Source organism: Uranotaenia lowii, chromosome 2 (assembly GCF_029784155.1).
Source record: "Uranotaenia lowii strain MFRU-FL chromosome 2, ASM2978415v1, whole genome shotgun sequence".
NCBI classification, from domain to species: domain Eukaryota; kingdom Metazoa; phylum Arthropoda; class Insecta; order Diptera; family Culicidae; genus Uranotaenia; species Uranotaenia lowii.
This window is the reverse complement of record NC_073692.1, coordinates 110224087-110249048: the sequence shown is the minus strand read 5'-3', so window position 1 is coordinate 110249048 and position 24962 is coordinate 110224087. Positions and strand designations below refer to the sequence as shown.

At 30.7% G+C, this 24962-nt stretch overlaps 1 protein-coding gene across 1 annotated transcript in view; it reads right to left on the bottom strand.

The window, feature by feature from the left end:
• Nucleotides 1–556: 556 nt before the first annotated feature.
• The window catches only part of LOC129741768 (uncharacterized), a 40829-nt gene continuing 16423 nt past the window's right edge, over nucleotides 557–24962 (bottom strand). The window contains exons 2-3 of the mRNA XM_055733553.1: nucleotides 16228–16344; nucleotides 557–1367 (exon numbers count right to left, since the gene is read on the bottom strand). Coding sequence (XP_055589528.1) covers nucleotides 557–1367; nucleotides 16228–16344 — 928 coding nt within the window. The remainder of the gene's footprint in view (nucleotides 1368–16227; nucleotides 16345–24962) is intronic.

Sequence of the window (24962 nt, the reverse complement as noted above, 5' to 3'; positions counted from 1 at the left end):
TTGTCATTTTTGTCATTTTTGTCATTTTTGTCATTTTTGTCATTTTTGTCATTTTTGTCATTTTTGTCATTTTTGTCATTTTTGTCATTTTTGTCATTTTTGTCATTTTTGTCATTTTTGTCATTTTTGTCATTTTTGTCATTTTTGTCATTTTTGTCATTTTTGTCATTTTTGTCATTTTTGTCATTTTTGTCATTTTTGTCATTTTTGTCATTTTTGTCATTTTTGTCATTTTTGTCATTTTTGTCATTTTTATCATTTTTGTCATTTTTGTCATTTTTGTCATTTTTGTCATTTTTGTCATTTTTGTCATTTTTGTCATTTTTGCCATTTTTGTCATTTTTGTCATTTTTGTCATTTTTTTCAATTTTGCAAGTTTTGTAAATTTTGTAAATTTTGAAAATTTTGTTAATTTTGTAAATTTTGAAAATTTTTAAATTTTGTAAATTTTGTAAATTTTGTAAATTTTGTTAATTTTTTTTTTTTTTTTTTTTTTATTTATTTAGGACCTTTTTTTGCATTCGGGTCCGTGACGTTCCAAAGTTACAAAGTAATGTTAAATTTTATCGTACAATTGGATTGATTTTAAATATTCTATCACTTTTGTTGCTCTTTCTTTATCGTCTGCTAATGCCTCTCGAAGATTACTCGGCACTCCGTGATTGATCCGTTCCTCTTCCAATTGTGGGCACATTGCGATGATATGTTTCACAGTTAATACTTCGTTGCATCTAGGACATAATGGGCGATCAACTCTGTCCAGAAGGTAGGAATGTGTAAGCAGTGTATGTCCGATGCGTAAACGTGCTAGGATCACGTCATCCCGTCGATTTCCCAATAGTGCAGCTTTGAATGGGAGAACAGTGTTTTTCACTTCACGCAATTTGTTGTTTAGGTTTGAATGCCACTGCATCTGCCATCGGTTCGTGAAGTGTGCCTTAACGATTTTCCGTATTTCCTTGATGTCAATAATCTGGTTTTCATCCTCTGGCAATTCCAAAGCCTTTTTTGCCTCGATGTCTGCTCTCTCATTTCCCGGAATCCCTATATGGCTGGGGACCCAGAAAATGACTATTTCTGATCCCATCTCGACGATCTCATTGAACAGGGTTTGTACAGAGTCCTTCCATTTGGAGTTTAATTTGCATTTTTCGAGGTTTGTTACAGCACTCATGGAATCGGTACATATAAGATATGCTCGAGGTTCTCGCTGGTCAACTATCCAAATCAGCGCTTGTTTAATTGCTTCGCTTTCTGCTGCGAAAATACTGCTTATGTTGTTCATACGCTTCCGGAATACGAAATCATCACTCACTATTCCATAGCCGCATTTCAAGTCTCTTTTCGATCCGTCTGTATAGATTGCTCTGTGAATACGGTATTTTGTTTGCCGTAATTCGTTGAAAATATGCCTTAGATCGTTCGATGTTGAGCCTTGGGAAAGTTTGTGATGAAGGCTTTTGTCCACGTTGAGTTTCAGTCGTTTCCACGGGGGGCATTCTGGGAATTTGAAGACTGTTGTTCTTGGCAGGTGTAGTTCTAATTATTGTTAATTTTGTAAATTTTGTAAATTTTGTAAATTTTGTAAATTTTGTAAATTTTGTAAATTTTGTAAATTTTGTAAATTTTGTAAATTTTGTAAATTTTGTAAATTTTGTAAATTTTGTAAATTTTGTAAATTTTGTAAATTTTGTAAATTTTGTAAATTTTGTAAATTTTGTAAATTTTGTAAATATTGTAAATTTTGTAAATTTTGTAAATTTTGTAAATTTTGTAAATTTTGTAAATTTTGTAAATTTTGTAAATTTTGTAAATTTTGTAAATTTTGTAAATTTTGAAAATTTTGTAAATTTTGTTCATTTTGTAAATTTTGTTAATTTTGTTAATTTTGTAAATTTTGTAAATTTTGTTAATTTTGTAAATTTTGTAAATTTTGTAAATTTTGTAAATTTTGTAAATTTTGTAAATTTTGTAAATTTTGTAAATTTTGTAAATTTTGTAAATTTTGTAAATTTTGTAAATTTTGTAAATTTTGTAAATTTTGTAAATTTTGTGAATTTTTTAAATTTTGCAATTTTTGCAAATTTTGTAAATTTTGTAAATTTTGTAAATTTTGTAAATTTTGTAAATTTTGTAAATTTTGTAAATTTTGTAAATTTTGTAAATTTTGTAAATTTTGTAAATTTTGTAAATTTTGTAAATTTTGTAAATTTTGTAAATTTTGTAAATTTTGTAAATTTTGTAAATTTTGTAAATTTTGTAAATTTTGTAAATTTGGAAATTTTGTAAATTTTGTAAATTTTGTAAATTTTGTAAATTTTGTAAATTTTGTAAATTTTGTAAATTTTGTAAATTTTGTAAATTTTGTAAATTTTGTAAATTTTGTAAATTTTGTAAATTTTGTAAATTTTGTAAATTTTGTAAATTTTGTAAATTTTGTAAATTTTGTAAATTTTGTAAATTTTGTAAATTTTGTAAATTTTGTGAAATTTTTAAATTTTGCAATTTTTGCAAATTTTGTAAATTTTGTAAATTTTGTCATTTTTGTCATTTTTGTCATTTTTGTCATTTTTGTCATTTTTGTCATTTTTGTCATTTTTGTCATTTTTGTCATTTTTGTCATTTTTGTCATTTTTGTCATTTTTGTCATTTTTGTCATTTTTGTCATTTTTGTCATTTTTGTCATTTTTGTCATTTTTGTCATTTTTGTCATTTTTGTCATTTTTGTCATTTTTGTCATTTTTGTCATTTTTGTCATTTTTGTCATTTTTGTCATTTTTGTCATTTTTGTCATTTTTGTCATTTTTGTCATTTTTGTCATTTTTGTCATTTTTGTCATTTTTGTCATTTTTGTCATTTTTGTCATTTTTGTCATTTTTGTCATTTTTGTCATTTTTGTCATTTTTGTCATTTTTGTCATTTTTGTCATTTTTGTCATTTTTGTCATTTTTGTCATTTTTGTCATTTTTGACAAAAAAAAACAAAAAAATAAAAATCTACAAAGCTCTAACATTAAAAAAAATTTACAAATGAAATTTACCAAATCGACAAAAAAAACTTGAAGTTTTTATGTTTTTAAGAAATTGTTTTTTCGGCTATATTCATGTTTTTAAATTTAATTTTATTCATTCTTTTAATTGTTTCAACTTTTTTCACAGTTCTTTTAAAAAAAATTGATCAACAAGTATTCCCAGATGCACATTTTCTTTGAACACTCACGTGATTATTACGGTATTTCTTATGTATGTTAAGGCTTTTTTTTTATTCTCTGCGGGTTTGCGTCGTGGGTCTTCAGATCTTCCCCAAAATTGTCAATTTTGTTAATTTTTATGACTTATAAACACTTTTTTTTTTCAGATGCTATTTCATGATTTCCGTTGAAAAATAATAGGGTTATGTAGCTTTAAAATATGGTAAATTTTTATTTCAAAAAATTTTACCGAATTTATCTTGAAAAATAAAAAAATTTTAAGAAATCTGACAAAATACATGAATTAAGTCGCAAAAATGTACTAATTTTCATTTTTGGGATGTCTAAACCTCCGACGCAAATTGTCAGATAGTAGAAAATCCCCTTTAGTTTTGCTATGCTACACAGAGGTGAATTGGGGTAATTTCCGAATTTCTTAAACACTGAGTTATACTTTTCGTTACGAACAACAAATTGGCGGAATTTAAAAGTTACCTAAAACTGTTAGTCATTTTTGTCATTTTTGTCATTTTTGTCATTTTTGTCATTTTTGTCATTTTTGTCATTTTTGTCATTTTTGTCATTTTTGTCATTTTTGTCATTTTTGTCATTTTTGTCATTTTTGTCATTTTTGTCATTTTTGTCATTTTTGTCATTTTTGTCATTTTTGTCATTTTTGTCATTTTTGTCATTTTTGTCATTTTTGTCATTTTTGTCATTTTTGTCATTTTTGTCATTTTTGTCATTTTTGTCATTTTTGTCATTTTTGTCATTTTTGTCATTTTTGTCATTTTTGTCATTTTTGTCATTTTTGTCATTTTTGTCATTTTTGTCATTTTTGTCATTTTTGTCATTTTTGTCATTTTTGTCATTTTTGTCATTTTTGTCATTTTTGTCATTTTTGTCATTTTTGTCATTTTTGTCATTTTTGTCATTTTTGTCATTTTTGTCATTTTTGTCATTTTTGTCATTTTTGTCATTTTTGTCATTTTTGTCATTTTTGTCATTTTTGTCATTTTTGTCATTTTTGTCATTTTTGTCATTTTTGTCATTTTTGTCATTTTTGTCATTTTTGTCATTTTTGTCATTTTTGTCATTTTTGTCATTTTTGTCATTTTTGTCATTTTTGTCATTTTTGTCATTTTTGTCATTTTTTGTCATTTTTTGTCATTTTTGTCATTTTTGTCATTTTTGTCATTTTTGTCATTTTTGTCATTTTTGTCATTGTTGTCATTTTTGTCATTTTTGTCATTTTTGTCATTTTTGTCATTTTTGTCATTTTTGTCATTTTTGTCATTTTTGTCATTTTTGTCATTTTTGTCATTTTTGTCATTTTTGTCATTTTTGTCATTTTTGTCATTTTTGTCATTTTTGTCATTTTTGTCATTTTTGTCATTTTTGTCATTTTTGTCATTTTTGTCATTTTTGTCATTTTTGTCATTTTTGTCATTTTAGTCATTTTTGTCATTTTTGTCATTTTTGTCATTTTTGTCATTTTTGTCATTTTTGTCATTTTTGTCATTTTTGTCATTTTTGTCATTTTTGTCATTTTTGTCATTTTTGTCATTTTTGTCATTTTTGTCATTTTTGTCATTTTTGTCATTTTTGTCATTTTTGTCATTTTTGTCATTTTTGTCATTTTTGTCATTTTTGTCATTTTTGTCATTTTTGTCATTTTTGTCATTTTTGTCATTTTTGTCATTTTTGTCATTTTTGTCATTTTTGTCATTTTTGTCATTTTTGTCATTTTTGTCATTTTTGTCATTTTTGTCATTTTTGTCATTTTTGTCATTTTTGTCATTTTTGTCATTTTTGTCATTTTTGTCATTTTTGTCATTTTTGTCATTTTGGTCATTTTTGTCATTTTTGTCATTTTTGTCATTTTTGTCATTTTTGTCATTTTTGTCATTTTTGTCATTTTTGTCATTTTTGTCATTTTTGTCATTTTTGTCATTTTTGTCATTTTTGTCATTTTTGTCATTTTTGTCATTTTTGTCATTTTTGTCATTTTTGTCATTTTTGTCATTTTTGTCATTTTTGTCATTTTTGTCATTTTCGTCATTTTTGTCATTTTTGTCATTTTTGTCATTTTTGTCATTTTTGTCATTTTTGTCATTTTTGTCATTTTTGTCATTTTTGTCATTTTTGTCATTTTTGTCATTTTTGTCATTTTTGTCATTTTTGTCATTTTTGTCATTTTTGTCATTTTTGTCATTTTTGTCATTTTTGTCATTTTTGTCATTTTTGTCATTTTTGTCATTTTTGTCATTTTTGTCATTTTTGTCATTTTTGTCATTTTTGTCATTTTTGTCATTTTTGTCATTTTTGTCATTTTTGTCATTTTTGTCATTTTTGTCATTTTTGTCATTTTTGTCATTTTTGTCATTTTTGTCATTTTTGTCATTTTTGTCATTTTTGTCATTTTTGTCATTTTTGACAAAAAAAACAAAAAAATAAAAATCTACAAAGCTCTAACATTAAAAAAATTTTACAAATGAAATTTACCAAATCGACAAAAAAAACTTGAAGTTTTTATGTTTTTAAGAAATTGTTTTTTCGGCTATATTCATGTTTTTAAATTTAATTTTATTCATTCTTTTAATTGTTTCAACTTTTTTCACAGTTCTTTTAAAAAAAATTGATCAACAAGTATTCCCAGATGCACATTTTCTTTGAACACTCACGTGATTATTACGGTATTTCTTATGTATGTTAAGGCTTTTTTTTTATTCTCTGCGGGTTTGCGTCGTGGGTCTTCAGATCTTCCCCAAAATTGTCAATTTTGTTAATTTTTATGACTTATAAACACTTTTTTTTCAGATGCTATTTCATGATTTCCGTTGAAAAATAATAGGGTTATGTAGCTTTAAAATATGGTAAATTTTTATTTCAAAAAATTTTACCGAATTTATCTTGAAAAATAAAAAAAATTTAAGAAATCTGACAAAATACATGAATTAAGTCGCAAAAATGTACTAATTTTCATTTTTGGGATGTCTAAACCTCCGACGTAAATTGTCAGATAGTAGAAAATCCCCTTTAGTTTTGCTATGCTACACAGAGGTGAATTGGGGTAATTTCCGAATTTCTTAAACACTGAGTTATACTTTTCGTTACGAACAACAAATTGGCGGCGTGTTCAAAGGATTATGAGTTTTTGTTCTGAATTATAGATTCAACTTTTATTTTGTTTATTGAAAGTTGGTTGTTGATTTCTATTGTTTTAATTCTTAGTTCACCAGTAATAAAACAAAATATCAGTAATGCTTTCTTGAGACTGAATTGCACTTACTAAACCTAAGCCGTGATCGCAAATTGATTCAATTAGCGCTCAATTAATCCAGGTTCAACCTCTTCAAACAGCTTCGATCCGAAAACCTTCAATTCTCGGACAATCTCCTCAATCATTACACCTATTCAATCACGGGTAACGAAAAACGAAAACACTAATATACTCATTAGCTTCGGCTTGATTGCCATATAATTTATTTATTAAACGTAAATATTTGGCTGCCGAATTTCGGGTAGATTCGTCATCGTCCGCCTTGTTCGAAATCGATTCGGCGTTGGTCCGGCTCTCGAATGTTTCAGGTTGAAGTCCGTCCGAAAGTAAGTAAGTAAGTAAGCAAGCAGGCAAGCATGTTGAATAAAGCTCCACCGACCCCGATCATTTGCTTCCCGAGAACTGGCGAAGAACCAGAGTCGATCCATTGAGTGAGAAGATGATGTTATAATTGAAAAACATTTTTTTTTTCGCTCGAGACTTCTGCCTTTTTTCTGGGAATCTGTTGGAAGCAGCTAACCACTTTTGGAGCGACCGAATGAGCGATAAGGTGCAGCAGAAATAGCAGGTTCGGGGCTTTCATTCTGAGCGCGTTGAAGTCTTTCGATGCTTCTTGATCGGACCAAAGTGAAGGCAAACCTATATATTCCGGTTGGTTCAGCCCATTTCTGGACGGGAGGTTGCGAAACACTCTCGAAAGTCTCGACACATAGTGATTATAGCGTTTAACTTTGTTTGGTTTGTTTATCGTATTTATGAAGCTGGAAGCGATCCGATTAAACGACCTTTGACAATTGTCAATTATGACACTTTTTAAAGTGATTTCTGCTACTTTTGAACTTGATGGTTTATCGTTCGACTCTTTAACTTAAATTTTGAAATAAACATAATTGCTGGGCCTTATCGCTTACGATTGGCATCCATCTATACAAGTTGTTTGAATAGGAACACAAAAAAAAGCTTCACTCGAACAGGAAATCCCTTTCGCTTCCTACAGCTACAGATTAAAGTATAAAGATATTCAAATCAATTCTCGATGCCTACCTTCCAGCAGCACATGTGAATCAGCCGCGTTTGGTAGATACAAACAAACAAACATACATTCACATACTTATGTTTATGCATGGTTCGGTTCGAGGTAAGCAAAAAACAAACAAACGAATAATCAATCGACTACTGCCGGAATGATAAATTGTGGCAACACGGGAGCGATGGGTGCTACATTAGCATTCTATTTGTCTCTTTTGTTTCACCTCGGTAACATTTATATTATCAATTGCTTTTGACATAATATGGGGGACATTTCCCGGTGGCTGCTGGAGAGATCTTGAAGATCGGTGGAGCCATTCACATTCTACTAATGCAAAATTTTTCTGAATTTAATGGATTTTTAAAAAGACATTTTGAATTTTTTTTTTTTTTGATCATTTAGATGAATACACTTTCTCATATGTTACCTTTCAGCAAAATATGGAAGTCATAAGCTCCCTCAACATTTATCGAATCCATAAGAAACTCTCATTACTATCGGAGTTATCATAAATTGACATCATTATTTGCAAATCACTTGTTTTTCCCTTCCCCACCCAATAAACTAATCCCAAAAGGTTTAAACGGTTGTCTCTATTCTTACTTTCTCACCTTGGAGCCATCAGACGACCCAACGAATGTGCAAGGTCCAATATAAAACAAAAAAATCTAAATTGCAACACCACAGACACCAGACATCTTGGAGATCTGGGGACCCAGCTCTGAGGCTGAGATAGAAGCAGCCAGCAAACGGTTCATTCGAGCAAGATGCATCTCTAGACGATTTGCAGACTGCGATCTTTGCAAATTTTGCTGTTGTTCATCTGTTAGGAACCTATGCGGTGCAATTGCGATTCCATTCTTGACTATAGGCGTTTCTAGGGTGATCGAATGCAATCGGTTAACGAAAAATGTAAATAACGACAAAAAATACTACATACTTCAATATTCGATTGAACAAATTATAATCGGAATCAATAAAAGGTGTTTGAAATTTCTCATTTTTATTGAACCTATCATTTTACAGTTTTTGGACTCATGTTTGACGGCTTTCGGCGTTCGATTCTTACAATTTTGAAATTAAAATTTTAAAATTTGGTTTTTTTTAACTTTTTATTTAGTATTCGAACATAAAATATTAAAATATACTATCCCCATGGCCGTAGCATGGAAGGGACTTGGGAGTTAAAAGCCACCCCCCCCCCCCCCCCCACCATGAGGATCCAAAAAACCAAACAAGGTATTCTACTCTACGCTCAAAATTTTTTAAATCAGAACCAAATTATGATAAAGGTATAAGATTAATCAAGAGTATCAATCTAAACTCAAAACTAATTCCAAAACCTCAAAAATCCACCCCAAGTTCAAAATTCTGCTACAGTTTTTCAAAATTCTCAGTCTTCTCACAAATTAGAATCATGTTTTTCGAGATCATATGTATTTTCAATATTTTGATAAAAGTTTTTTGAGTAGAAAAAAAGAAATATTTCGTTTGATATTCAAATTCGAAGTTCTTATATTCAATTCTTACACAAAATTCAAGCATTTTAGGCTTCGAAATTGCAATCTCAAATTGGAAACTAAGATTGAAATTTATATTTTAATTCAAATTCACAATACAGATTAAAAATAAACCATTGAAATAGTGAATTTATATAAAACCTGAACTGCAGAATTTAAATAATAGATTCATGAACGAGAGTTCCAAACCTTAGCTCATAAAATTCTGATCTGGAATAAAATTCGGAAATCGTTTTTTGCACATTTCAGAAATCGTATAGAAATTTATATACAGATTCAAAGCGCAGTTTTTGAATTGAAGTTCATAGTTCAGATTTAAAATGCAGATCCAAAGTTCAGAAAAAGATTGAACTTCTTAATGAATTTCAAAATCAACGTAAACTGTTGAGGAATTCAAGAGATCATGAACTTAAGATTGCTTGTCAATTCAATTTTCAGATTTCAAATTTTTAATCGAAATTTGTGCGTAAACCATAATTTTATTTTAAAAACTCATCCACAGGATTTTTATTATGGAACTGACTCTTTATGAAAAATATTTGCTGTTTAAGAAACATGTACCTGGTCTGCACCTAAAAAATCTGCACAAAATTGTATATTTTCTCGGGGCATTGTACATGAGGGACACCAAAATGGGCATTTATATTTTAAAAACTAATAGACGAAATTCTGCTTATTTAATATCTGATATATACGATAATCTGATTTTTATCTTTTATTATTATTCAAATTTCATTTATTTTTATAAAAGGTTAACATCTTTGAATTTTCAAAATAGTTTGGAAAAATGGGCTTTTTTTATTTGAGAATAGAATAAGTAATTTTTAGAAATGGAAGGCTCTTTTTTCTCAAAACAGCTTATTTTATACTCATATCAACTAAGTCTAGACTTTTAAACAATTTCAAAGATTTTACCAATCGATGGAAGCGAATTCAACTCACCTTTAAGGTTAAGGACCAACTATCTTAAGTTACGATTTAATACAACAAATTGTTAATGTCAAAGTCTTTATAATTGAATAATATATGATTATTCAATAAAAAGGACTTTGACATTTAAAAAAAAGTAATAAACATATTCTTTTTAATTTTTTTTGTATTTGTGCATTGTTGGGAAAAAACAATATAAGGTAAAAATGAGTGAATTATGAAAATATAATTTGTTTTTATAGTTTTTCATCTCACGACATAACTTAGAAAAAAAATGATAAATGTTATATGACATAATTATAACAAAAGTTTGACCAAAATCTGACAAATATGACTAAAATTTTACAGTGATCTGACTATGATATGACAAATATGACTAAATAATGGCATAGAAAATGACAGAAAATTGACTAAATATGAAATGACAAACATGACAAAAATCTGCCAACAAAACCAAACTTCGACGAATGTGACAATAATATAACAAAAATATGACAAATATCATAACAAATATATCATAATCTTATATATTAAAATGGAGGCGTTTTCTTGGTAACACCATCATGTATAAACGAACGATCAGAATGAAATGAAATTTGGTATCCGAGAGTTTTTTAGGTCAGAGATGATTTGTATAAAAAAATCAAGAATCTAATTTTTATGGAAGGGGGGCCTCCATACAAAATGGACTTAAAATTGCACACATATCGAATTATTTTAATATGATTGTCAAAAAAATCGACTTATAAGCACGAAGATGTAAAGGACGTGTAGGTGTAGATGAAGTTAAACATTTGTAACGATTAATTTATTCAGAGGTAAACCGAAGTTTTCCGGGTCAGCTAGTTATGGCATAAAAATTACAATAAATTGATAATAAAATGACAATTTTGACAAAAATCTGACAAATAAGGCAATATTTTGAAAAAAGGGACAAAAATATGACAAGTATCATAAAAAAAAGAAAAATAATGGCATAAATGTGACCTAAAATTGACAAAACATGACAATATTCAGACCAAAATGTCATTATATGTGAGAATTATGACAAAAATATGACATAAATTTAACCATTAAATGAAAAAATTTGATCAACTTTTGTTAAAAAGGTGTTTGTTGACTGACAAATGTGATAAAAAAAAGACAAAGTTAGAACAAATATAACAAAATTATTACAATAAAATAAAAAAATGCAAACTTATGACAAATGTGGTAAAAATGGCTACAATCTGATAGATTATACATCAGACATATTTTTATCAATTTGTTATATGTTTACATAGTTTGATGATAAAGTCTGTTGAGCGTGTAAAAACTGCGCGACTTGGCAGCCCTTGTCAGAAAGTGTGCGCGAGATAGGCCATCACGAACGGGGGAAAAACATAAACAAAAACAAAAACAAGCGGGAGATAGTTTGGAAATCTGTAGCGTGTGTAGTACGGAGTAATAAAACTTAAAAGTATTTCCTAATCCTAATAGTACGGATATTTCTTAAAACTAGTAGTACGGGAGTGACTGATTATAATTATTCAAACCTCTAAAAGGTGAAACAGTGAGTACAAAACGAATCCGCTGAAGAAATTGTTTGCTAAATGTAATTAAACACACATAGGTCACGTACGAGGAAATTAACCTACAAACTAGGTTCAGGACGATTTCGATCAGCTTTAATTATAGCCAAACAACTGTATTGTAAATCGTAAGTAGTAAACCTATATTCTAAATTAGTCAGCCTAACAATTATGTTCTTAAAACTAAGGTTCCGGACGGAAATTAAAAAGCGATTGTCATTCGCCGATCCGAACAAGTGTGAGCAAGTGTGAGAGCCCGAGTAGAAGAAAACTAAATGTAAGTTTTCAGCTAACAATTGTTTAGGACTCTAAATTAATAAAATGTGAAATATTTTAGCTTCAAGCTGCTACAATCGAGAAAGGCTGCTTTGAGGATTCTTTTCTTATCCGAACAAAGTCGAAGAAATTAAAAGGATAAAAATTTCATTTTTTTGTCATAATAATCATGGTTTTACTATGTTTACTATGTTTTGTCATTTTATTGTCATGAAGGGGAGATGAGGGCATAATGAGCACCCAGGGCATAATAAGCACTCCTTTTTTCTACAAAAGTACGTATTTTTGTAAATAAATTTTTATGAGAATTTGTTTCGTACTATCTATAGTAGGGGAGAGTAGGGATACTTGATCCTCTTTTCTTATTTTCACCATATCTTTCTGAAAAAAATTAGCAATTTGTAGCTTCAAGTTTCTATGCTCCGAAAATTAGAACGATACTTGAACCCGTTGATGAACTAGAAGCATTTTCGTGGGAGTAAAAATATTGCAATTTTTCTGAAGTTAGGGAAGACTTGATCCCCTATTGAAGGAGACTTGATCTTTTATTCAGGAAGCCCTAATCCTTGTATAAAAATCAAACAAAACCACAAGATAGAATGTTAATTGACTATTTTGGTCATGTTTGTTCTCATTTCACAATTCATAGCAGACATAAGAAGAAAATTCTATAACTTTGTCTCAACGCTATTAACATTGCATACTTAAAGGCGCTATTTTTATAGAGAAATGAATCCAACTTAGATGAAATTTCAGGGACTAGATAAGAGAAAATCGATGTTGAAAAACATGCGAAAAAAATTCGCCTTGTCTCCCGGTGAGACTTGAACCCACATCTTGCGCCTCTCCGGGGCCCATGTATTAACATTCTACTACAGGAGACCAACCTGGCGTATTAATATTATACTGGTTGAGTGTCGATGTCTATCGGAATGAAGGGAATAGTTCTCCCATGTGATCATAATCATTTTTCTTGGTCTATTTCTATTCCCATCATTTCATCTTACGGTAGTTGGAATCAAGTTTGGACATTTTTAAGCACGGCAAGATTTGCATTGCCTTCTCATATCCTGCACGGGTTGTCAGTTATGATGAGAATTGATGCGTTTGCCGTATTTGGATATCCAACCAATTTCGGTGTTTGGCACCGCCTTATTTCTATTTTTAAATTGCGACCCAGAGATGGGTCTTGACTCAAACATTCAGTCAGCGAAACTTTTTTGTAGAGAAATGAATCCAACTTAGATGAAATTTCAGGGACTAGATAAGAGAAAATCGATGTTGAAAAACATGCGAAATAAATTCGCCTTGTCTCCCGGTGAGACTTGAATTCACATCTTTGTACCCAATTCTAGGGGATCAATTGTACCCATAATCAACATTTTAGAAAGCTTTTCCTGAAAAAAGTTGAGAGTTTTCCATTGCTTTGAAACTAAGGCATTATGAAGTTCATTTTACGTTCGAACGATTGATACATTGGAACAAATATTTTTTTCATAATTTTCCCATGTATGGAACATTTTAAAGTGATGAAAAAAGATCTTCAAGTTACATTTTGTGAAATTTTTCAAACCAAGTTCAATTACTCAAACAATTATTTCGTTAAAAATTTTTAAACTACAAGCATCGTTATTTTGCCCATTTTGGCACATTTTTCTAGAACACTTGATCTTTGTAAGACATTCCAGTTTCGAGATATAGCTAAGGAATCAAGTATCCCCAGGGATCAAGTATCCTCATTCTCCCCTAATAATTTTTCACCAAAATAGAAATATCCTTCTCATTTTTGCAGAAATATTCAATAATAACCAGCTAGGTTCTCAAGTGACGAAAATATAATAATTTTTGAGCACCACCAAATAAGCTTTTATGACCTTTAAATCATTTTGATCTGAAATGTACGCACTGCAACATGATTTACACATTGTTTCTCAATTAACACCATCATAAAATTATTGATTTTTCACTTTAATCAATTTCAAAACGCGTTTTTACTTAAATGTATTAACCTGGGGCGAACAGAGCGCTATCAATCAGGGCAAGATGAGCGTTTTCTGCCACATAAACTAGTAGCGAATTCAACTCGATGAAGTCAACTGAATAATAGAGCTACAGCTTGACTTGTTTCATCTGTAAATTTGGCCTATTGGTAAGGTGTCGGAGAGATGATCAGTAGACTCGAGCTCGATTCCTGTTCGAGGAGATTTTTTTCACACACCACTCATGATTGATTTTTTCATTGTACGGCTAGTAGCACCATCCGTCAAACAAAACACCAGAAACATAATGTATGAGCATGTGTTAATTCTTTGAATTCTACAAACAGACCTAGATTATTTTGTAACTGCTTTGTTTGATGAATCTACGCCTCACCGTTTAGTGCAAAATGCATCGATCATGAATGATAAATGAAAAAAAAACACCTTGACCAGGAATCGAACTCGAATCTACTGATCATCTCTCCGACACCTTACCAATAGGCCAAATCGTCAGATGAAACAAGTCATGCTGTAGCTCTTTTATTCAGTTGACTTTATCGAGTCGAATTCGCTGCTAGATTCCCCGGCAGAAAACGTTCATCTTGCCCCGATTAATTGTGCTTATACTGCCTCAGGGGGTTCTCATTATGCCCCTACAGTGACTATTTTTCAGCTTTCGAAAAAAGATTTTAAAATGGATTTTTAAACGTTTAAACGTTTTTATCTACTTTTTCAAGTTTCATCCAATTAGGCAATAGACCATTTGAGTGTCTGAACACGAAACCATGATGTAATTCACATATTTCAGCTGTTCTCTATGGTAAAAAAAACGTTTTCCTTAAAGTGGCCATTTTGCCCTTATCTCCCCTACTTTACAATGACAAACATGACAAAAATCTGCAAACAAGACAAAAATTTGTTAAATGTGAAGAAAAAATTACAAGTATCTTAAAAATAGAGCAAGAGTTTTGGCATAAATATGACAAAACTTTGTAATACAATGGCAGAACATGACAAAAATCAACTAAATTGTGACAAAATCTGACAAATATGTAAAAATGATCGCAAAAAAATTACGTTAATTTAACCATAAAGTGACGAAAATATTTTCATAAAATTTGATAACATAATGTCATAATTGATCTTTTAATTTCAATTTTTTCTTCATATTTCAATAATAATTTTGCCATATTTTTCAGATCTTTGTCCTTAATTTGTCATATTTTCAATACAATTTTAGGTCATAATTTTATCCTTTTTTGTCATTTTACTATCATACTTTCGTCATATTTTTTCCACACATGTCATATTTTTGTAATTTGTAATATTTGTCGTATTTTTCAGATTTGTCAGATTTATATATTTTTTCGCCATTGTTTGGTCATACTTTCATTTTCAGCCATGTTTGCTTGATACTGAAAATGAAGATTGGATAACCTCATATTGAGCTTTCTTTTCATTCTCGTATAAATCCAGTTAGCATTAAATTGACCGATACACAGCAATAAAATCAACAGAATATATCAGGCTCACACTGATTATTTACAGCACGGCCTAGGATAAATAAATCATTTATGATAACAGTTTAACGTGGTTTTACTATCGTATTTTATCTTGAGGTTGCTTAGTGATTGAATTTTGTCAAACTAAACGTTACGTATTTGCTTTAAATTCTGTGTTAATTTTAGCTTAGCTTGATTGACTACTCACATCCACCTCAAATCATTGAACTCGAAATGCACAATGAAATATTCTATGATCAAAATTAATCATTCTTATCAACTCATCAGCTGATAACTTCGTAGGGTTTTTTGATTTACTTTTTTATGATCAGAATCGTTACTATAAAAATACATTTCGAATTCCATGATCGCAGGTGTGGCTCAGTAGAACGAATTCCACATCGCCAATGGTTGCTACTCCGTGATTGACCGAGGCCATCAATTTTGTCCAGAGGTCAAAAGAACGGTGTCTGGGATTGACACACATTCACAATGAACAAGACTGATGCTCTCTCTTTAAACATCAATAACGGCGCCGGCCACGTCCTAGTAGTCAATGGATAGAGGAAAATAAGAGAAAGGGATGATAGAAAATAAATTCATGCTTTAGGACCGAGGTCACCTCTGCATCCTAGCAAAACATTTTTTTTAGGATGGGGGGAAAAGGATATGATCAGGAAACACTTTTGACCAGTGTTGGTGATGAGTTTGATTGAACATATTTACCAAACAAAAGAGCTCTAACTATGCTACACAACTGGTACATGTAATGTTTTAACTATATCCTTTAGTTTCATTTTTCTAGATAGAACTATAGATGTACAAGTTGATGAATACTTAGCTTGAGGGCTTCTCACTACTGCTCCAAGAACATATTTGAATCAGGCTTGAAAGGACCCTCGGAACACAGTTTTTACATGGTGTGCAGAAATGGCCAATGCTGTACCGCAAGACTTCAACCGGCAGAAGGTAACCATTTTCAGCCGCTTGATCAGCTCGCTCGAAATTGCTGACCGTTTGTTTGTTTGGCCGAAGGGTACTCACGTGGCTTATGACCGTTGGCCTGTTTAGTAAGATCCATCCACACACATCGTTTGCTCCATTTGAAGCGAAAATTGGAGCGAATGCGTCTTGTGACCATTGTTTCTTCACTGTATTTGCTGAACACAAAATAAAGATAGGACTAGAGCTATCGAAATTTTTAACGACTCAGATCTTCAGTTATTACAATTATGTACTCCTTAAAAATTTAAAAGTAAAATGCAACATGATGTATTCCACAAGATATCAATTGAACACATCTTTGAATTTGAATCAATTTATACGGTAGTCGAATTGCGTAATGCAATTCTTACGCTTGGCTACATTTTCAACATAGAATGGTGAACATATTTTCTGAGAAGTGTATTCTAATTTTCACAGATGTTTTTTCCCTTTCAAATTTATAAATTGTTCACTGTCTTAAAAGTATGAAATAATTAAAAATTAGTAAGGTACTTAGCTTTAACCATTTTGCAGAGACCCGAGTTTGAATGTTGATTTTCAGGCTATCCGGAAGTTTTGTTTCACCCAGCGTAGCGGTCCACAGCATTCAATGATAATGATCCTGGTTTAGAGCTCCAGAAACAACTCGGCCATACCAATTCCAAATCCGACTGCATTCCCTGTTGCAGCTAACAACTTCACCAAAACTTCGAAAAATTTCCATTTTTCCGAACAACTTTAAAAAATTTCATCGAGAGCAAAATTTAATTCGTCTTGACAAACCAGTCGATTGCTTCGATTTGCTTTAAATTCTGTGTTAATTTTGTCAACAAACTGAAAACTCTTGATATATTAAACATGATAATGAAGATAATCAAAAAGTTTCCAATTGGACAAGAAAAACGGAATCTTATGGATATCAAATTAGTAAAAATTTTTATTCCTATTTCAACTCATGAAATAAAAATCAAAAGACATTCAAAACATAGAAAATTTCAAGTATCTCTCCTAAAACTTTAATGCAAAATTTCAAAACATTAACAACAGTTCAAATTTTTAACTAAGTCTATGAGATTTTTTTTTAACATGGCATATTCGGGCTGCTTTCTTTTTTGTAAAAACTTCACAAATTCTTGCTATTTGATTTAAAAAAAACTAAACCAGAAATGCGTCTAATATCCAATCCAATTTTGTTTGAATCCAGGAATTATTCAACAAAAATCAAAGAAAAAATACTTGGATTTTTTTAATAAAATAAATCTTAAGATTTTGAATCGATTAAAAGGTCTCTTATAACTCGTTTGTGTTCGGTTAAATAAAACTTGTTTAAAAATTTGGGTATACATATAGGCGTAAAATTCAAAAATGATAAATTCTGAATTTGTGTTTTTCGTTATAGTTTGCTAATAAAGTTTTTAAATCAGGATTTTTTAACAAAATTTGGCAAACGGGCAAGGATAGTCTTTTTTCTGTCTGAGAACTCACCTGTCTATTTCTCAATTAACGATTATTCAATACAAGAACTAAGAAAACAAGAAAGTGAAATACCATTTATTGTAAATAGGGAAAGAATCGAGAATATGGAGGATTTTTTTATCGATTAAAATAATCATGACTCTACTTAAAATTCTCAGTAGATTATTTCTGAGAAAAACATCAATAATAAATGGTAGCCAGTTCTACATGAATTCTTTTAACTGCTTCAACTGTTTCGGCTTTGGTCCCCAACTTAAATGTTCACTTTGTTTACAATTGTCTGGGCTCCTCTTGACTGTGTGTAGTTTTTGTAATTAACTCATGAAGTACTGTTTAAAATTGTATGTGTCCCGAAAAAATGTACATATGAAATTTTCAGTGAGAGTTGAATATTACATGTTAGTAAACTTCAACAGACATGGAAAATTTGAAAATCATGAACAACTATTAAAAACGTGTAATATTCAATTCACACTTAAAATTCTGTCATGAATGATGCTTCTTTTTATTTGAACAATATTTGATGTAAATTTACATCAAATAATCACGTTTCATGTGAAGTTATATTTGTGTCATTTGAATTCAGTGCTGTTAAGGATTCAACTAAATCTGTAAATTTATATGAATGAATCGCGTTCTCCGTCATGTCATATTAAAGGTTTTCAATTCTAGTGTTGTTAAGGATTCAGATTTATTTTTGCAAATAACAACTTTTTGATTCTTAAGGAATTGAAAAGCAGGATAATAGCAGGATCAAGAACTGACAAGAAAAAAAGATTACCATAAGCATACTTACACTAAAATATGATTATCCGCCTACAGTAATATATTATTTTTTATAATATCCAATGTTCTCCTGTACTTGTGGCTGTTGATAAAAATACGGAATTAAGTAGTTTCAAAAGTTGATTTTATTAAGCATATCTTCATTTAATTTTATCATAATCCAGCTGCATAATTTCCAAACAAGCAATGCAGCTTAAGAAGAAATTGTATTCAATTTTGAAAAAATGTGTCATGTTTAGGTGTATTATGAAAGTTTAAAAAACCATTTGTTCCACTTAAGAGCAATGCAATAAAAATATTTTTAATTTAATGATTAATGGCATTTCGGTGAATTATACATTCTGATAGGAAGAATTTCAAATGAAAGTTATGAAAATTATAGACGGATAGATTAGATTAGGAAGCATGAAAGGTGTTGAAAATGAGCCAAGAGCGTGATTTGAGAAAACTTCTTGCCGCACAAGACCATTTGTCCCACATCGTATTACTGTCTAGAAGAAGCAAAGTCGATAGGCTGACTTTGCATTGATCTATACAATGATACATGGATGGATCGAAGCACGTGTTTTTTCGTACCCCGATCGGACAAAAGGAAATGTACGGCCGGCTCAGATGAAGTTTTCTATTGCGAGAGCTGGTTCGATCGATGTGTAAGCTGTTTTCGGGTGTTCGTTGTTTGCACGGCAGCGCTACTACTTTTATTGTTTCACGCATTTGAGTAACCGTCAACGTCCCTACTTCTTAAGCCATGCACATCAATTAGTGAACTGCATTTTTATTTCCCCATATTTCCCCCCCTTTTTCTTTGCCAATTGATTTTGTGTTAACAGTTTATCACCGCTGGTTTATGATTTTTAATTTAATGATTAATGGCATTTCGGTGAATTATACATTCTGATAGGAAGAATTTCAAATGAAAGTAATGAAAATTATAGACGGATAGATTAGATTAGGAAGCATGAAAGGTGTTGAAAATGAGCCAAGAGCGTGATTTGAGAAAACTTCTTGCCGCACAAGACCATTTGTCCCACATCGTATTACTGTCTAGAAGAAGCAAAGTCGATAGGCTGACATGCTTCCTAATCTAATCTATCCGTCTATAATTTTCATTACTTTCATTTGAAATTCTTCCTATCAGAATGTATAATTCACCGAAATGCCATTAATCATTAAATTAAAAATCATAAACCAGCGGTGATAAACTGTTAACACAAAATCAATTGGCAAAGAAAAAGGGGGGGAAATATGGGGAAATAAAAATGCAGTTCACTAATTGATGTGCATGGCTTAAGAAGTAGGGACGTTGACGGTTACTCAAATGCGTGAAACAATAAAAGTAGTAGCGCTGCCGTGCAAACAACGAACACCCGAAAACAGCTTACACATCGATCGAACCAGCTCTCGCAATAGAAAACTTCATCTGAGCCGGCCGTACATTTCCTTTTGTCCGATCGGGGTACGAAAAAAACACGTGCTTCGATCCATCCATGTATCATTGTATAGATCAATGCAAAGTCAGCCTATCGACTTTGCTTCTTCTAGACAGTAATACGATGTGGGACAAATGGTCTTGTGCGGCAAGAAGTTTTCTCAAATCACGCTCTTGGCTCATTTTCAACACCTTTCATGCTTCCTAATCTAATCTATCCGTCTATAATTTTCATTACTTTCATTTGAAATTCTTCCTATCAGAATGTATAATTCACCGAAATGCCATTAATCATTAAATTAAAAATCATAAACCAGCGGTGATAAACTGTTAACATAAAAATATTTTATGCTAATGAGAATAATATTCAACAAAAATTTTCAAAAAGAAAATGAATGGTCAATTAAATGATAGCTATGTGGTTGAAAGCTATTATCGTTAGTTTCTTTCGATTTCCAGGTAAGCAATGAGCCTCTGTCATGTCCAATATTATCAGACGAATAAGGCTCTTGAGGCTATAAAGGTATAAGTTAAAAACGAACACACACATATAGGATCTCAGTGAAACTTCATGTTTCTTTTAAGAGCCGTACATCTTTCAACGATATTATGGCTAGCATTTTACAAATGCTTAAACCACCAGACCACAGAAAGAGTACTATATGTGCCGTGATCGGGGTTTGATCTCATGGACTCTGGCTTAAAAAACTGGAACGTTATCCTCTAGGCTACGGCTGGCGGGTTGCTAAAAACTTCTAAAAATTTCTTAAAATCTACAAATTTTTCCAAATATAATTTAAATGTGAAAAATCGTTTGGTGTGACAATTCAAAATTGATCAATTTTGCATTTTTACCCCTTAAGCTCTGTGGTCCTCATATAATAGTTTAACTAGGTTCGCCCCTGTGCCCTTTTTGCGAGTCTAGCAAGAGCTCTCTATCACGTTCGCCTCAATCCGATCCAAAGCCCTTCCGAGGGGCACAATTGTTTCATTAAATTAAAATATATACATATTTATAAACAAACGTAGGTAAGCAACGCTCGACCAACCCGTGAACAAGATGTTGAAACAGAGAGCGCGGACACAAGCTGCAGCACAGCGAATCAGGACAGGAATTGAGGAATAATTTAGAGGCCAATAAAATAGCAAACAAATTGAATGAATTGTATTCTCGCGATCTTAGCGCTTTGGCTCCTTCCTAAGTCTTTCGGTGGGTACTTCTTTGAGTGAGACTCTAGGGTCCCAGTGAATTCATGTACAGCACCTTGTTTTGCATGCATTGTGGGGAGCTGGACAAATTTATACTCCGGAAGAAGAGAGAGGAAAGGTGCTCTTTTCCACCAGACGAACATGGGCTGGGCATGCAATAATGCAATTGGCAGCCAGCCGCCCAGCTTCAGAACGGAAGGAATTGGCTGCATTGGCTGCCTTCCATGGTCCTCCCAATCCAATGGGAAGGTGGGCTTGAATGAATTGCTTTGCACACCGATGGTGAGAAATATGGAAATTGAGCCAATCAATAATAAATTACTGAACGGAATTGCTGATTTATGAATAGAAATGAAAATTTTGCTCGGAATGTTTGTTATTTACTCTTGATTGATACAATAAATTTATGGAGTTATATTTAGAGCATATTCCCTAACAAAGTTTACACATTCAATTTCCAGCATCTCTCAGCCAACTTTCCGGATATGCATTTTTGTTTACCTTTCTCACCGTAAAATTCACTTTTTCGAACGTCCCAGTTTATCGTATTTGCTTTTCAAACCGCCTAAAATCAGACTGCCTTTGTTTTCATAACTATCTCACTTTTCATTACATCAAATGAAAAAATGGGCCCGAGGGTTCGGTTTACGTTGAAAATTCTCATAGATAGAGCGATAAAAGGTTTGGTCTGGATTTAAATTTTTTTTAAGTTCACTGAATTTATTTGTCTTGTGCTCCTTCAACAATTTATCTAGATAATTTTTCAAAAAAATGATTTTTCTCATTACTAAGCCCCTTGGACCCATTTCATCGTAAGAAAATCAAAAAACCGCCCTATCGAGAACCCATAAAGTGCATTTAGGGAACCGAAAGGAAACTCACTCTCATAATAGTCTCGTGATTGCACTTTGGTCGGCACTTTTTTTGTGCTCTTGTCCGAAATCGAACAAATACAAAACCGACACGAATAATGAAAGTTTTTTGTTTTTGGCGCGTGAAGGTAGAAAGAACGAAAAAAAACCAACAAACATAATTTTTCCTTGTTGTTGTCCAATCCGACGACTGCAGTTAAATGAAGTGCATCCCGAGGACGGAACCGCTTTCGTTGTTTTGAAGTCTCGCTTTGTTTTCCCTTTGTCGGGTTTGATTGGTGCGAATTTTAGCATCCGCTTGAGAAAAAAAACCTTTGGTGAATGTCCTTTGTTGGCTCTTTTAGTAAATATTGGATTGTTTTCTAAAATTTTAGGAAAATTAAGGCAATGTTCTTGAACATTCCATATTTATATATTTCGAAAATCGGAATCAAAGCTTCAAATTTTAATACAAAATGGGTATTTTTTGTGACATTTAAATTCAATTTAGACTTATTAGTTCATGAGAATGTTTTAACGGCATATTTCTTGAGATTATTCAACTTAAGGATAGGAATAAGTTTGATGTGCTACTTTGGAAGCAAATTTTAAACAGCTGATTTTTCATCCACTTGGGTGAATTGGATGCCAAATTTATTTAATTTCAATACTCTGATTTATAATAATAAAACTTTTATTCGAATGTTAATCGTAATTAATGTAAATCATTAAGTTTTTTTAGCAGTTTGGGTTTGCTCAGTTTTTTAATACAGCTTCTTTATACACGGTTTACTTTAGCGACGTTGACATGGTTTTTGAGCGAAAATATAAGTCCCATACGCAAACGATGGATTTCATACCGCGTAAAAAAGCCTTAGTTTATTCGTTTGGCATGTTCATGCCGATTCAGATTTACACCTTTTTTAACATTTAGGTTAAACTTATCAGTCCAATATATCATGTCGTAGTCAAATGACAGGAAAAATAATTTTAAAGATCGTCATAATTCTTTATGTGAAAAAAAAAATTGAAAATCTGGAATTTAATAGCAGATTCAGTAACAGACCCCATTTCCACAATCTTTTATATTGAAGATTTTTTTAAAGTTCAACAACCTTAGACCAGATAAAATTTGAAGGCTAAACCTGGATAAAACCGAGCAACCTGGCAACCTTATTTTTAACCATGAACCAACGTTATCGAATCCATAAAGCAGTATTGGGTTTGACAAAAAATGGAATAATTTTACTTAAGTTTTCAAAAAGAAGCTTATAAAGGAAATTTTCTAAATAAAAATGTTCAAATTACAAAATACGCATAAACCATAATAAAATAATCAAATTTGGTTCAAATGTTCACAATTAAGTTGTTATACAAAAAAGAAGTCTGTGACATAAAAAAAAAATACATGAATATCAATAACTCTTTAGATAATCAAACCAGTCGTTTGTAGTCAAAGAGGAAAATTTACAAAAACACTAAGTTTTTGTAATTTGTAATTAAGTTTAAAAAACAAACACTAAGTTCGAGTTAATAATGCAAAATGATTAAACACACCTTAACCTTTAGCTAGTGTAAATTTCAGATTCATAGAACTTTATCTTAATTTTTTTTCTTTAATTTCAAAAAATTCAATTCTTAATTTTTTAAAACGTATATCAAAAACGAACAAATTATTTTATTTAAATCGATTGAATTTATTTTTTAATGTTAGAGATGGTACCAACACAATATTTGGATCACTGTTTTGATTGTTTCAGTTAACAGAGAGGAAAATGCTTATATAAATGCTGGAACTAGTAATTTATTTTGTTTGCTTACTAATACCACTGCATTCCTAAATATCATGACTTATATTCGATATTCTTCAATAATAACTAAAACGTTTCTCCATAAGATTTCGTTCTGAAGTCATTGAAAATCCAGTCGAGAATAAGTTTCAAATATTCGTTTTCAGATGTATGGCAACGCTTGAATTGATAAATAAAAAACTTAATGATGATGTGATGTAATAATTAACAAAAACCTCTTTCCTGTGGAAATTTTTCAATACTCAAAACAACAAATCGTTTGTGACTCCTCCAATTTTGGATGTGATATGCCAAAACCTCACCGCCCCTGAGCCTTCTCTTGGCACCCAAAATTCATTTTTTTATATTATTTCAATTTCATTGATCTTTCCACCTATCAACCTATCTTCCTTGAATATTCGCTGACATGCCAAAAAAAACCATGAGAGAAAAGAATAAAAAAGAAAACTGATAGCTAATAAACTAATAAACCTACATTAAAACTAAAAAAAAATTGAATCTTTTTATTAACCTTTATTCAATAAAGGATTGAAATTTTGCCAAGGTTCTCGTTTCAGAGATGCTAAGCTCCCGAAAAAAAAAATAATTTGGCAATTTTTAGAAAACTTAATTAGTAAAAAAAACTGATACCCAATATCACACAAGAGAGTTTTGAAGATTTGAATATAAAAGTTATCATTTTACCTACCAATTTGTTCAGTACTGCAATATGTTTTGCTTTGAAAATATCTAGGACGCGTTTTGGTTTAAAAATTCTATGAAATCAATTCCTGATTTTTCATTGAATTGGAAACAAAACACTTAGGTAACTTTTTCTCAGAAGTAAAAATAACTCAAAATTATAGAGAAAGTAGACCATAACTTTAAACCTTTGTGTTCATTATATTCGTTACATTGTAAATTTTTTTTAAATTTATTTAATGAATTTTTTACCTATTTTTAAATGTTAGCTTGAATCTAAAAAATGAGAGCTGATAGAATGAAATATAAGCCATGTTTCAAATGCACATCCTTCAACGATAGTCCTTAAAAAAAACAGAAGTCATGGGAAAATTTTATAAGTTACTCAAATAAAATATTCTTAAAAATGAAATAAAATGAATATTTAAAATGTGTTAAAAATTATCTTCTGCAT